Source organism: Mastigoproctus giganteus, chromosome 10 (assembly GCF_048544385.1).
Source record: "Mastigoproctus giganteus isolate SK-2022 chromosome 10, ASM4854438v1, whole genome shotgun sequence".
Classification (NCBI taxonomy): domain Eukaryota; kingdom Metazoa; phylum Arthropoda; class Arachnida; order Uropygi; family Thelyphonidae; genus Mastigoproctus; species Mastigoproctus giganteus.
Genome location: NC_143584.1, coordinates 172,991,651 through 173,005,421, shown reverse-complemented (window position 1 = coordinate 173,005,421; position 13,771 = coordinate 172,991,651). Strand labels below are relative to the sequence as shown.

Genomic DNA, 13,771 nt, shown 5'->3' with positions numbered 1-13,771 from the left:
CCATACACTTTTAAATCTCTGTCCTTTACAGTGAACTGTTGCACCTACAATGAAAGTAATGTGGAGATAGGGGGAACCCCTGGTGCCGTTAGACACGAACACATTATACACTATATACTATTTGATAATCCCCGACTCCCTCCTTGGTTTCATCAAGGAGGGGATCGGGGATGCCAAATTGGCAGCCTTCAGCTTGGTTGATAGCCCACTATGTATTTGAGAGCGGCGGAGACATGGGACCATCTAATGCACCGATGTGAACACAATGAGGACCTGCGATGCCTCCTAACAACAAGGACAAGACACACACCGCTCAATCAAGAGTCGCACTTACTCCAAACGGAGGACGACTACAGAGCACGCTCACGCTTCGCCCAGGACTTATTCTCCATGAGAAGAACGTTGATTGCTATTCACGGTATCAACTAAAAACAACTCGAACTGGATGAAGAAGTTCACAACATACACACAGGAAATTTGGGACATTTCACTCCTTGGTTGGACAACGTATAACCCGGCCAGTGACGCAAATTGGGCCTCGAGTGGACCAAAAACTACCAACATTAAGACAACCTGACTGGACGAGGCTAACCCCATTATGACTCACAGTGGACCTCCGACAAATGATATGGACTCTAACACTGACTGTGTAAACTCCCAGCTATGCTGGTGCCATTGGCAATCTGTACCTCACTCTCTTGTGAGGTGCCCCACGTTTCTCCTTCTTGGGAGGGGGAGACAACGTGCTGTCCCCTCTCCGCCACTCTTCACCTGGTGAAGCATGGGCCCGCCTTACTGATACTCTGAGGCCATCTTCCCTATTGTCCCCATACTTCTGCCTCTCGCCCCCTCAGTCTTCAGTCTCCTTTCCCTCTCTAGCTATCTCACTACTAGTGTTTGAACGTTGTCAAAACTACATAAGCCCCACACTCAAAATTTTTAACTTTATCCAGCATAACTTATATCTTTTTCGGCCTGACCTAATTTCTCGGCCGACCGGGCTAGCCAGGTGGGTAAAGTGCCTACCTGGCAACCTGAAGGTCACGGGTTCGAATTCCGCCTCGGGCTTGGATCACAGTAAAATGCAAAAACTTTGGGAGGTGCATTATGGCCACAGAAGCTGATGCGCCAACAACTAACAAAAAAAAAAAAGACCTTATTTCTAGCGTTCTTCCCCCCCTCTCTTTTTCTTTTTTTTTAGGTCCTGGCCATTGAAATCTCAGAAAATTAGGTGGCAAGACTTGCCAGAGTAAATATCTAAAATACTTGTGTACCAGGTCTACCTCCACGTGGCTTAGTGTGGGCAACGGTGCGTCTCATTAGGGGCCAAACGGCTAAAAGACCAGATGAACAACGGTACAAAACATTACACACCACAATATCCATACACTTTTAAACCTCTGGCCTCTACAGTGTTCAGTATCACACCACACAATGTTTACTACGCGGAGATGGGGGAGATCCCCTGGTTCCGTTAGACCCTAAACACTATTTAATAACGCGCTTGAAATGTAACGTCTTTCCATTTGATACTAGCTAACTCGTACTCCCTCCCCATCCCTTTTGAAATAACATCAATAAATTCCTAGCGGTCTCGACAGGATTCGAAGCAGGACTTTCTAAATGGTTGGCTACTTGTACTGTGCCCTTATAGAGACAGTACAAGTAGCTCTCTCATCGCTAGACCATTTATGAAGTTATCTCAGTCCATTATGGCGAAGAAGAGTCTCGTCGCGCGTGCACATATTACACGTATTTTCTATGCGTGGTTAGAAGACAAGTAGGGTTCTGACTTACATAACTATAACCGTCTTAGCACGGATGATAGAGGTTTTTTTTTTTTTTTTTTTGCATTTCTAAGGCCTACTTTTCATTTTTTAACTGTTATTTCCAAAAGCGTAGTCAAATATAACACCATACGAGCTCAATGTTACGTCCATTTGTAGTGCTTTTCAAAATCATACTTGCATCTAAGTTTGTGTCCCCAACTATGAATTGTCTTTCCTTCTTTTATATATTATTTGTCTATAATAACAATAAATATTTCCAAAATTCACCTTAATGCAAGCCCTAAATATTTAAAATCCAATTCTCAAACTGAGGAAATCGAAAATATGAACAAAAACCCTTACATTTATTCTGGCGAATACAAAATATTAAATATATATTATATTTATTTATAATATTTTGGTTAATATTTAGTATGTATAAATTTATTAATAAATAATAATAATTATTATAAAAATAGGCAATATTAAGTCAGGCTAATGAACATTACCTTCAATTTGTCTAAACTTTGCTTATTGGAGGCTTGAAGTGATGAAACCCATGTTTAGTCTCTAGAGCAAAGTTTCCGGCATTCCCCCCCCCCCTTTACTCCTCATTCCCATGCACGGTACTAAGTACTATAGGTACCTTTGATACCTTCTCTGTTTGGAGTGTTCATGAAAAAAATGAAGTGAAAATCTTATTAAATAAAATAAATTTCTGTTTAAACTGTGTGAGTGGGGCCAGAGGACTTCCCAACTTCATTATAACTGTTTTATTGTTACCGAAATACCAGAGTAACACTTAACAATATTTGAAAAAAGGGTCTACAAAATCAGATTGACTGTATATTATCAAGGAAACGAATCAAGGAAATTCATTTCTTTGAATTCTCTGGTTAAAGAATTTTTTTTTACAGAAAACCTGTACCTGCTATTATATCCATGAGAATGGCCTGGCCTAGTGGGATATTATAGTCATCTCCCCTTCCCAGAAAAATCAACCAAGAGGATTCCTGGTGGCTTAGCAGAAGTGGAAGCACTCCCAACAATTTGAGCAGTTAATTCTCAAGAAAACTGATTGGAGTACTCATGGAAAAAATTCTTACTTTTAATCAAATTTAGTAAACTGTATTTTATATTCTTTACAAATAAATGACGTTTTCATATCTTTTTCTATGATATTTACAAGAGCTCATCAAAGAACATTGTGACTAGTTTTAGTATACAAAATATGGAATGATTATTAATGAAAACTATGTTAATATAAGTATTAGTAGTTTCAAATAAGGCATGAAAGCAAGCTTATAAAGCATCAGCCAAAAAAAAAAAAAAAAAAAAACTTCCTACGTCACTTGTCCATTCCCATCAATAATTTTATAATTTGTTTAGTTCTTCATTGAATTTATTCAAAATGCTGACTTCCACAAAAGCAGATGGGCCCTCGTGGGTAGGACAGTGGTAAAGTTGCGCTCTCTTCACACCGGGTGGAGAAGACCGGGTTCGAGTCACGTCGATGACGAAAGGAATTTTTATGGGTCTTTTTCACAACACGACTGACTTAGTCAGTCGTAGGCGAGGTTAGCAAGGTTTTTCTCCGCGAAACTCAAGCTTTTCGTCCAGCAAACAGAAAATCGTCCATAGAACGATTTGTAATTTACAGAGAGTATACACAGAGCAATATGGCCTTAGTCGCTTATGCTCCTAAAACTCTACTTCAGCAACAACAACAACAACAACAACAACAACAGTAGATGGAAGTTTGTTCTAATAATCAACCGCCCGATGGCTGAAGACAAACTTCCGCGAATCTTACAAACAGCCTTCTTCAATATGAATTTATCCCCATCGCGTGTAGCCAGGGAACAGGAAGAATGCCATCAATGTTGAACTTTCTCTACCATTGAAAGCCTTAAACACCTCAATCAGATCACCTCCCAGCGATCTCATCTAAGATTCTGCAATTTGAAGAACTGACACCGTTATTGGTAAGACCACCCTTTTGTTCCACACACTTATCTAGTTGCCTTTCCCTACACCCGTTCCCTACACCCGTTCCAGCAGCTCTACATGCTTCCTGAAATGAAGCCTCCAGACCTGTACGCAATACTGAAGATGAGACTTAACCACTACCTTGCACAATGGGATAATCCCCTGTGTATCCAATCAGATTCATTGTACACTCTTTCAAATTTAATCCTAACTCTCAACTATTTCTCAATATTGCCATGTACCTGTTTAATAAGTCCTCAGATTTGTGGTGAACCCTCCTTATTTGTGGTAATTCATACTTAACATTGAACCAGAATTTTTACTGTGAAGAGGTACACGAGAAATAATACAAGTATGCACCTTTTGCAATTTCCAGCTCATACGCTACTAGAGAAAAATGCACAGCCCATTGTTAGCTGACCACAAATATACTGGATGCCGAAAAGCAACTACAATGAAGACGTAAACTCCTCTAGCCACATTCTGTTTATGCTCCGGGGTTGTATCGGAATATAAAATGAATTTTTTTACTTCTGTATTTTATATTTCAGAGCAATTACATGAATTTGTTTAAAGTTGTTTGATTTTTTGATATATCTGTAATTATTCAATTTGCCCCATAAACACAAGGACCATTGCAGAAATTCTCTCTGAATGCAAATGATCTCATCAGAGCAGACGACTGTTGGTTGGCTACAAGTGGTGGCGGAATGGGGCTGTTCTTTATTTATTTTATTTTTTGAACTCAGTAAATTCAGCCGAAAGTTGATCTTATAAAATAAGCTGGCTGTGGTGAACGTCACGTGATCTTTACACTGCGTATTGCATTGCTACTTTTAAAATGTTCTACTTTGTAAAATAGCGTTTGTAACCAAACGCCACGAATACAATGTTCAATTCAATTTTAATTGGGCTATTTTATTTAATTGTAACACTGAAATTTATCATTACAGCGCTACTTTACTGCTACCAGTTAAAAGAAATAACAAAAAATGTTCTACAAATTAATGGCGGTGAACATCGAAACACGCAACTGCAAGTCTACGTCACTGCCAATATAGTGTGGAGCATTCCATTTATGCGAGGGGTATATAGGCACTTCCGCTTGCGTCATATCTTTCGTAGAATGTAATTGTAGAGTGCCACCTTAGATACTTTACTTTTGATACAGAAGGTAATGTAGTTGTTTTGCGTTGTTGCATTGATGATAACGACAAAAACTTGCTTTTGTCGCGATGTTGCCATTAGGACTTTATTTAATTGTGTTTATTGCAATCAAACATCATGTTGGTTTATGTGAGGATGAAAGCACGAGTAAGTATATATGTTACCATTTATCACCAGGAACTATGTAATTATATTTTAACTAGTTTAAATTTTCTCTATATTTCATAGTGTTTTAAGTCTTCGATCTTAACAATCAAAGTATTCAGAAACTCAAGTTGAATTTAATATCGAGGCATACACATTGTGTTGCTGTTTTATGTTAAAAGTATGGTGTACCATAAACTGGAGATGGCTCTTGTTTGTTTGGTTTTTTTGATTTGATGATATCACAACAAATCTGTTATCGTAGAGGTCTTAGTGTATAAGCATCTGTATGCCCGTGAAGAAACTTTACCAGACTTTAGTATTTCATTTTGATGTGTAAAATATGAGTTTACTTTGTTAGATCAAACACTAAGACGTACATTCAAAATTGGTTTTAAAAGAAAGAATGAGATTTTACTGAAACAGATTGAGCTATTTGTCACCACATTCCTTCGTTTTGAGAAAGTGGCCAAGCCCCACCTCAGTGACCAGCACACGTTATTAAAGATTTTTTTTTTTTTTTTTAGACTGCACAATATGTAAATTAACCTGCAATCACGCAAATTTAAAGCAGACTGCCACAGTATGGCCAAAAATGCTGATATGTACCTTAAACCAACATATGTTCAAGTGATCAGCATGTGCGCTATGATTGGAGATTGCTCAGATATATATCACTAGGACTTGTCAGTGTTCAGTGTGCCGTTTCCTAGCAGTATATTTGAAAAGATCTAAGAGATTGTTGGAATTCTTAAAAGCCTTTTAATCAGTGCTGTAGTTAGCTGACCTTGGGTAGAGGAGTAAGACTTCCATGACTTCTACACTGAGTAGAAGTCTTCAATAAGACTTCTACTCAGTGTTTTTCAGCCCACATGACATTGAGGTGTTCAAGGCTTTCAAAAAGAGAGCTCACTTACACTTGAGGGGACATAAATTCAGACTGAGGAAGATAGTTGAAGGGTAGATGTGTGTAGAAGTTTGTCTTCAGATAGTTGATCATTGGAACAAACATCCATCTGTTGTTGTGGAAGTGGGTAGTTTAAATGAATTCAAGGAAGAACTAGACAAACTATTGGAGGTGATGTGGGAAGTTTTTTTTTTTTTTTTTTTGGCTGATGCTTCATAAGTTTGCTTTTTTGAATTATTTGCCATAACTAATACTAACTTATTTTTCATTAAGCCAAAATAAAAAAAAATCATAATTTACTTATTGCCAAAAAGTAACTATCCAGTTCTGTCTTGAACTTTTGTCAGACCTTCTGCATCAACCATGAGAGACAGTTTATTCTAGTGATCACTAACACACTGCCTGAAGGTCAACATATACTTCCCTTATTCATTTTGTTGCCTTTAATACCTTGATGAAGTTCACCCCTAAGGTGTTTAATCTCCACACTCTGCAGTCCCCATAAAACATCTTTATGGGGACATTGCTAGCTAGTCTTTGTTCTAACTCTAGAAGTTGTCTTATTTTATGCGAGGCATCGAGACCTGATTGAAATACTCCAAATATAGCCTTGCAATCATTTTATTAAGGGGAATAACAACATCCTTCTCCCTGATAACTAAGGTCATGTAGATTAGTGGCATTGTTTTTTTTTTTTTTTTTGTGTTGATGTTTTCTGGAAGAATATTATACCCCATCATATATTTCTACATTTATGTCCCCCTAAATACATTTTTGAAATAATATATGCATTTATGATGTTGTTGACAAATGAACAATTAATACAAATAAATTTTTACTATTATAAATAATTTTTTGATAAAGCCAATTTTGTTTGCCTATATATACCTGGGTTTTATATACCACTGGCTGAATACCACTGCTATAGATCATTGATAATGCTCTAGATTGGATGATCTATTTAGATGTCAGCTTCAAGTTTCTTAACAATATTAATCTATCTTTATTATTGCAGTACACATTTCGAATATATTTCACAAAATTTGCCTCTCCATGTGAGAATGTCTTCAATAGAGGATGTGTGCTTCAAAACATTAAGGAAATCTCTGAAGTTATGAAGATTTTTTAGCTGTATGCTTCAATATTGATTTAAGTGTTTGTCAAATAGGTGTTAATATTAATATCCACTTGACTTCCACCCACGGTATCCCTGATTCTTGCTGATTACAATCATGGTACAAGTTTTTTTACATCATATGTTATGCACCCACACAGCCTCTGTGGGTGGTATAGCCATGCGCAATGTTACCTCAGAGTCTTGGTGCTAGGGTCTCCCCCTTAGTTTGACAGGCATTGATGTAGGCCATTTACTTCTCAAATTATCAGCTGTGAAGACATTATACGCAAGGCTCAGTGTGGTGAAAATAATCATACTAATTTTACAAATGACTGTTATTAGATATTTAGGGATTAGATACTTTTTTCAGTGATTATTTGTAATTCTTGAATGAGATAGAAGTCTGAAGTGTGCAAAATATTACCATGGGCAGATTAAGTAGAGATATATGTAATTACTTTGCAACCAAAGGAGGTATTTTAACATTTTGCATTTTCTGTATAGTTTATCTTTTCCAAAAAATGCTGAACATCTTCAAGGTCCTCCTCCACATGAATAATGTGAGCAACAGGAATTTATGGAAATTTATTCCCATTGCAAGGTAAAACAGCTTTCATTGAGCTGTTGATGAATAGGAGAATACTCTTTCTTATGAATTGCAGTTAATGCCAATTCCTTCAAAGAGACAATTCACTTCTGAGCAGTAGTACCAAGAATTGGCAAGATGCGTTTTCCTGTAGGTGTAGTATTCATAAAGTCACTGTTCACCTCAGTAAATGGCACGGCATGTGCAATGTGAAAGGTAGATCTATTGTTGATTGCAAATAAAAAGTGACTTTGACTCATGCAAGAAGTAACCTTCCCTCATTGTTATTGATAATGGTAGTGAAAAGATAAGAATGGAAATTTACTGAATTTTCTCAACTGTGATATTCTTTACCCTAATTGTGTAAGGTGGTTAATTGCAAAATCCCATTCAACAGGTTCAGTCATCAACAGATCAAGGCTGTTTAGGAGGAGGATATAAAGATTATAATATATGTGATTGATAGTAATTGAAAGTTAAGCTTGAATTTAGCTCAGAACACAGTATTCTTTCTAATTTTCTTGGGGTATGATGGTGGCAGTCAGAGCAATTGCTTCCTTCTAGCTCCACCACTGGGTACAGTTTATGATATCACAAGGCAACAACAGCCTTACTGAAGATAAAACTTAGTGAGATTTCAGCAACTGTATTAAGGAGCTCTTGCAAAGTCTAGGGTTATCTTAGCAAATTCACTGCACACAACACACTGAGAAAATGCCTGTCTGAATCAATAAAAAGTGACAGTGATTTAGGAGCTCAAGGAATCAGTCCACAAGTGTAGACATTACTATGAATGGTTCCAAAACTTTTATTACTGATAACAGATGGTATGTCAGGTGTTACTTTTTTCAGTGATGAAGCATGGTTTCATTTATCCTTCTTTGTTAATAGCCAAAATACCTGTATATTGTCAGCAGAAAATCTACACAATTGTAGAGATGCAACTGTACAACTTAAAAATTGGCACGTGGTGCCGTATATTATGTAGATACATAATTTTCACTTTACATGGTCTCATTACGAGAAATCCTTGGCAAGGGAAGCAAAGAAAAACAGCAAAGAGTTCTTTACTTATGTAAACTCTAGAAGGAAGGGGATGAATCAGATTGGTCCACTTGATATTGATGGGTCAACTGTTGATGATCCTGCTCAGGTAGCTAACAAACTAAATGAATATTTTGCATCGACATTCACACATGAGGAGTTATTCAGCAAGGGGAATGCCAGAGGTGTATTCAACTCTAGCAGTAAGCTAGAGAATCTTGAAATAACTGGGAGTAAAGTGGAGGAGAAACTGTTGAAGATAAACACAAGAAAGGCACCCGGGGTGGATGGGATCTATCCAGTTATATTAAAGGAGGCAGCAAAGGAAGTAAGCAAACCCTTAGCCATAATTATGAGAGCTTCCTTGGACTCAGGGGAGGTACCCATAGACTGGAAATGTGCAAATGTGACCCCAATTCACAAAGGAGGATCAAAGGCTGACACAAGTAATTATAGACCTGTGAGCTTAACTTCTGTTCCAGGGAAATTAATGGAGTCACTGGTTAAAGAAGCACTGCAGGATCATTTAGACAAGACTTCAGTTATAGCTCAGACACAGCATGGTTTTGTTAAGGGGAAGTCTTGCCTGACCAACTTGATTGGATACTATGATGCAGTCACAAAAGAACTGGATGCAGGGAATAACTTTGATATTATATACTTGGATCTTAGAAAGGCTTTTGATACTGTTGCACATGGAAGACTGCTACACAAATTGGAGCAGTGTGACATTGGAGGCAAATTGCTGCTATGGATAAAGGGGTGGTTGAGGGGGAGAAGACAGAGTGGTAATTAATGGACACTGCTCATCGTGGACTAATGTTATTAGTGGAGTCCCTCAGGGCTCAGTGTTGGGTCCATTATTGTTTTCTGTATTTATAAATGATATTGATGATGGTATATCAAGCTTAATGTCCAAGTTTGCAGATGATACAAAGGTTGGCAGGGTTGTCAAGGACACTACTGACACTATGCTGCTGCAACAGGATCTGGAAAGGTTGAGCAGATGGGCTGAGAGGTGGCAAATGAAGTTTAACATTGACAAATGTAAAGTACTACACATGGGAAACAGCAACCCCAGAGCAACGTATCAACTCTGTGGTACTACACTGACAGTGGTAGAGAATGAAAGGGACTTGGGGGTGGTTGTGCAGGCAGATATGAAGTTCTCTGAGCAGTGCAGACGGGCTGCAAGAGTAGCTCATGGAGTATTGTCAATGATATACAGGAATTTTTCCAGCAGGGATAAGGAGGTGATTATTCCATTGTATAAGGCAATGGTCAGGCCACACCTAGAGTACTGTATACAGATCTGGAGGCCTCATTTCAAGAAGGATGTAGAGCTGCTGGAACGAGTACAGAGAAGGGCAACAAGATTAGTGAATGGAACAAAGGGGTGCTCTTACGAAGAAAGGCTTAAGTTTTGCAAATTACAGTGTCTGGAGACTAGGCACCAGCGAGGTGATCTGATAGAGGTGTATAAAGCCTTGATGGTTTAAGCATGCTCAATGCTGATGGGATTCTTCCTCTAGCTCAGAAAAATCACCTGAGAGGGCATAAATTCAAATTGAGGAAAGACAGATGTAGGATAGACGTGCGGAAATTTGCCTTTAGCCAGCGTGTGGTTGGTTGGTGGAACAGACTCCCATCCCTTGTGGTGGAGGTTGATAGCCTAAATAAGTTTAAGGCTCAGCTGGACAGGTATTTTGAACGAACAGAGGGGTGAAGTGGAAGTGGGTTTTTTTTTTTTTTTTTTGGCTGATGCTGCATAAGCTTGCTTTCTTGCATCAAATGCCTCTACTAATGCTAATGCTAATATTTTGTTGAGAGATGATAAGTATAGCAATCTATGATTCCTTTCTTTACCCCTTCATCAGACAGTAGAATGAAGATGAAATTAGCCATGCACATTTTCAGCTAGACAGTACCACTCACATACTGTCAATGTCTGTGTGTTTGATTACTCTGGGATGTTTTTGGACAGCCTCATTTCAAATAATATTTGGCCTCCTACATTCCTCTGATCTCACACTGATATTTGGCAACCAAAGTAAGATAAATATATTTTTTGTCAAAATATATTTATCTTACAAAAGTTTATTCAATATATACGTACATTATACACCAGCTATTATTGGTTCTGTCATTTAGATGTCATAATTAATTGCAAATTTACTTGACCTTGTGGTTAGCACTTAACATTTTGCTAAACTTTTTTCTGAAAGTTTAAAAGTGGAATGCTTTGACCTAAATTTTAAAAAGTCAACTTATCTAGGGGAACACCATTCTGCTCCAGTTTGATTGGTAATGTATCAACTGAATGCTGTGTAATCAGTGAAAGTCATATCAAACACAGGATCCACAGTCCAGTGATTATTTCCTATGGGAATCCTTGAAAGACAAATGCCTACAGGAATAATTCATATAATCAGTCAAGAATTTAAATTTGAAATTACAGCTGCTATGGAGACTATCTCTGAAAAAACAACTGGCTGATGTTGTGGTGCACTGCAATCAATATCTGCAAATGTCTGTTCTTATGTAGACATCTTGGATGCATAGGGATCACATATTGCATATGTTTTTGCTTGAGTAATAAACTCCTATATTTTAGTGTTTAATGACACCCAACTCTCCAAAGTTAGCACACTACATCAAAAAATACAGTAATTTAAAACTATTGCATCCTTTGATTTATCACTTGCTACGAGAGCTCTAGATTTAAATCCCATCAGTGACTGAAGCAATCTCTTACATCTCTTTCCTTGGACCAATAGTTAGCTTATACAAGGTGAAAGTACAGTATTGGAGTTTATTACTGTGAGCTGTTCCAGGATTTCTGGTCTGTGTTACATGCTAACCATAACAGAAGTGACCAGCACTGAGACCTAGGTTTTGCTAATCCTAATACTACAAGCTAAGCTAGGTGTGATATTATATTGATTATTTCACTATTGTATTTTATGATTTTTATATTATGTTGCCTAGTTTTTATGATACTTTGTAAGTTATATTAAAACTTGCTGTACACAATGACCACAGCTATAATTTTTTTTACCTGCGTATTATATAAAATCACTTCAAATTAAATAAATGATACAAAGGTATAATGCCTCAGCAAAATCCTTGGAAAAATTGTCCACAGACGACTTGTCTGGATCATGGAGTCAGAACATCTAATGAGCCATAGTCAATATGGCTTTCATCAAAATAGATCATGCTTGGATCTTATGATAAAGGCTGAATTTGCCATTCATAATGCCTTTGTTAAACATGAACATCTAGTAATGATTTCAATAGATATAGAGAAGGCTTTTGATGCAACATGGCATACTTAGTGATCTTTATTCTCTTGGTCTACAGGGGCACCTTCCCATATTTGTTCAGAATTTTCTACATACTAGATCATTTCAAGTAAGATACCAACATGCCCTCTCTGCAACTTTCATTCAAGAAGAAGGCATTCCACAGGGATCAGTACTGAGTGCCACTCCTTTTGCTCTTAGAATAGATTCTATCATTAAACATCTTCCAAATACAGTTGACGTACCTTTATGCAGATGAACCTTTCCATCTTCTGCTATTCCCAAAACATGAGGTCTTTTGAATGACAGCTTCAGATATCACTTAATAAAATACAGCAGTGGGCCAGCCTTAACGACTATAGACTCTCACAGCAGAAAACAGTTTCTATCTATTTTTGTGCCGACTGGGCTAGCCGGGTGGGTAAAGTGCCTGCCTGGCAACCCAAAGGTCATGGGTTCGAATCCTGCCTCGGGCTTGGATCAAAGTACTGCAAAAACCTTGGGAGGTGCATTATGGCCACAGAAACCGATGCGCCAACAACTACCAAAAAAAAAAAAAAAATCTACTTTTGTAGACAAAAACTTAATTTGGATCCTGTACTTCAAATTTCCAATGTCTCCATCTCACTCACTAATAACTAACATCAGTCACTAATAACATCAGATTTCTAGGATTAATCTTTGACAATAAATTAAATTTCTTAGGCTATATTAAAAATGTACGTACTTACTGTTTAAAAAAGTTAAACATACTCAGCTTTCTCTGCCCACACCTCCCTGCTTCGGTTATACAGGGCATTAATCAGATCCTGTCTCGATTATGGTGCTCCTGTCTATGATTCTGCCAGAGCAAGTGCATTGTGCTGGCTTGATCCAGTTCAACACAGGCCTCCTTGAGGATTGCACATGATGCATTCAGAACATCGCCAGCACATAGCCTCTATATTGATGCTAACTTTACATAGGAAAGTTAGCTTGTTAACTTGAAAGTTAAATGTAGAGGCTTTGTGCTGGTGCTAACTTACTGATGTATGCTGTCAAAATACAAAGTTGTGCCTCTCATCCCATTCAATCATACCTGTTCAGTCCACCATTAGAAAACCTCTATAGAAATAAACCTAGCATAGTAAACCAGCTGCTCTTCACCTTGAACTGATGCAGGTTTGGAATGTTTCCATTCATTCTGTACAACAGGTAATAACCTGCTTTCAACCACTATAAACTTCTCTATCGACCTATGACACTTACCTCTGCCAATGGGGAAAGAATATTCTACAAGCATCAAATGTCAAACCAACTTCATGCAGTTCACACTCAGATATATTGATTTTTCTCCAATTTATACAGATGGCTCTAAATCTAATTCAAATGTTGGAATAGCTGCAGTGTTTCTAAATATCGCTTTCAACCCCTTCCACCTGAATTCAGTATCTTCTGAGCAGAATTATATGCAATTAAACTAGCCTTAGAAAATCTCTGTTCTGACTGTTCATTAAAATTTGTTATTTACACAGATTCCCTCAGCTCGATCATGGCATTATGTAATTTCTCAGATAAAGTTCACACTGTTCTACATGAAATTAGGAGCTTACTACTGCAAATTGAGAAATGCCACCAACTGGTCATCTTCTGTTGGATTCCGACACGTTCCGGAATTTTTGGTAATGAACTGGTTGATAAAACTGAAAAAAATGCAGTTAATAAAATTAACTGGATTTAATAAATAATGAAATTCTGTAGAAA

The 13,771-nt window shown here is 37.6% G+C and overlaps 1 protein-coding gene across 1 annotated transcript in view; it reads left to right on the top strand.

Moving 5' to 3' along the window:
• The first annotated feature begins 4,875 nt into the window (after window positions 1-4,875).
• The window catches only part of LOC150079502 (uncharacterized), a 28,244-nt gene continuing 19,348 nt past the window's right edge, over window positions 4,876-13,771 (top strand). Inside the window, exon 1 of the mRNA XM_090382808.1 lies at window positions 4,876-5,072. Within this exon, the coding sequence (XP_090238934.1) occupies window positions 4,994-5,072 (79 nt within the window). The 5' untranslated portion in view covers window positions 4,876-4,993. The remainder of the gene's footprint in view (window positions 5,073-13,771) is intronic.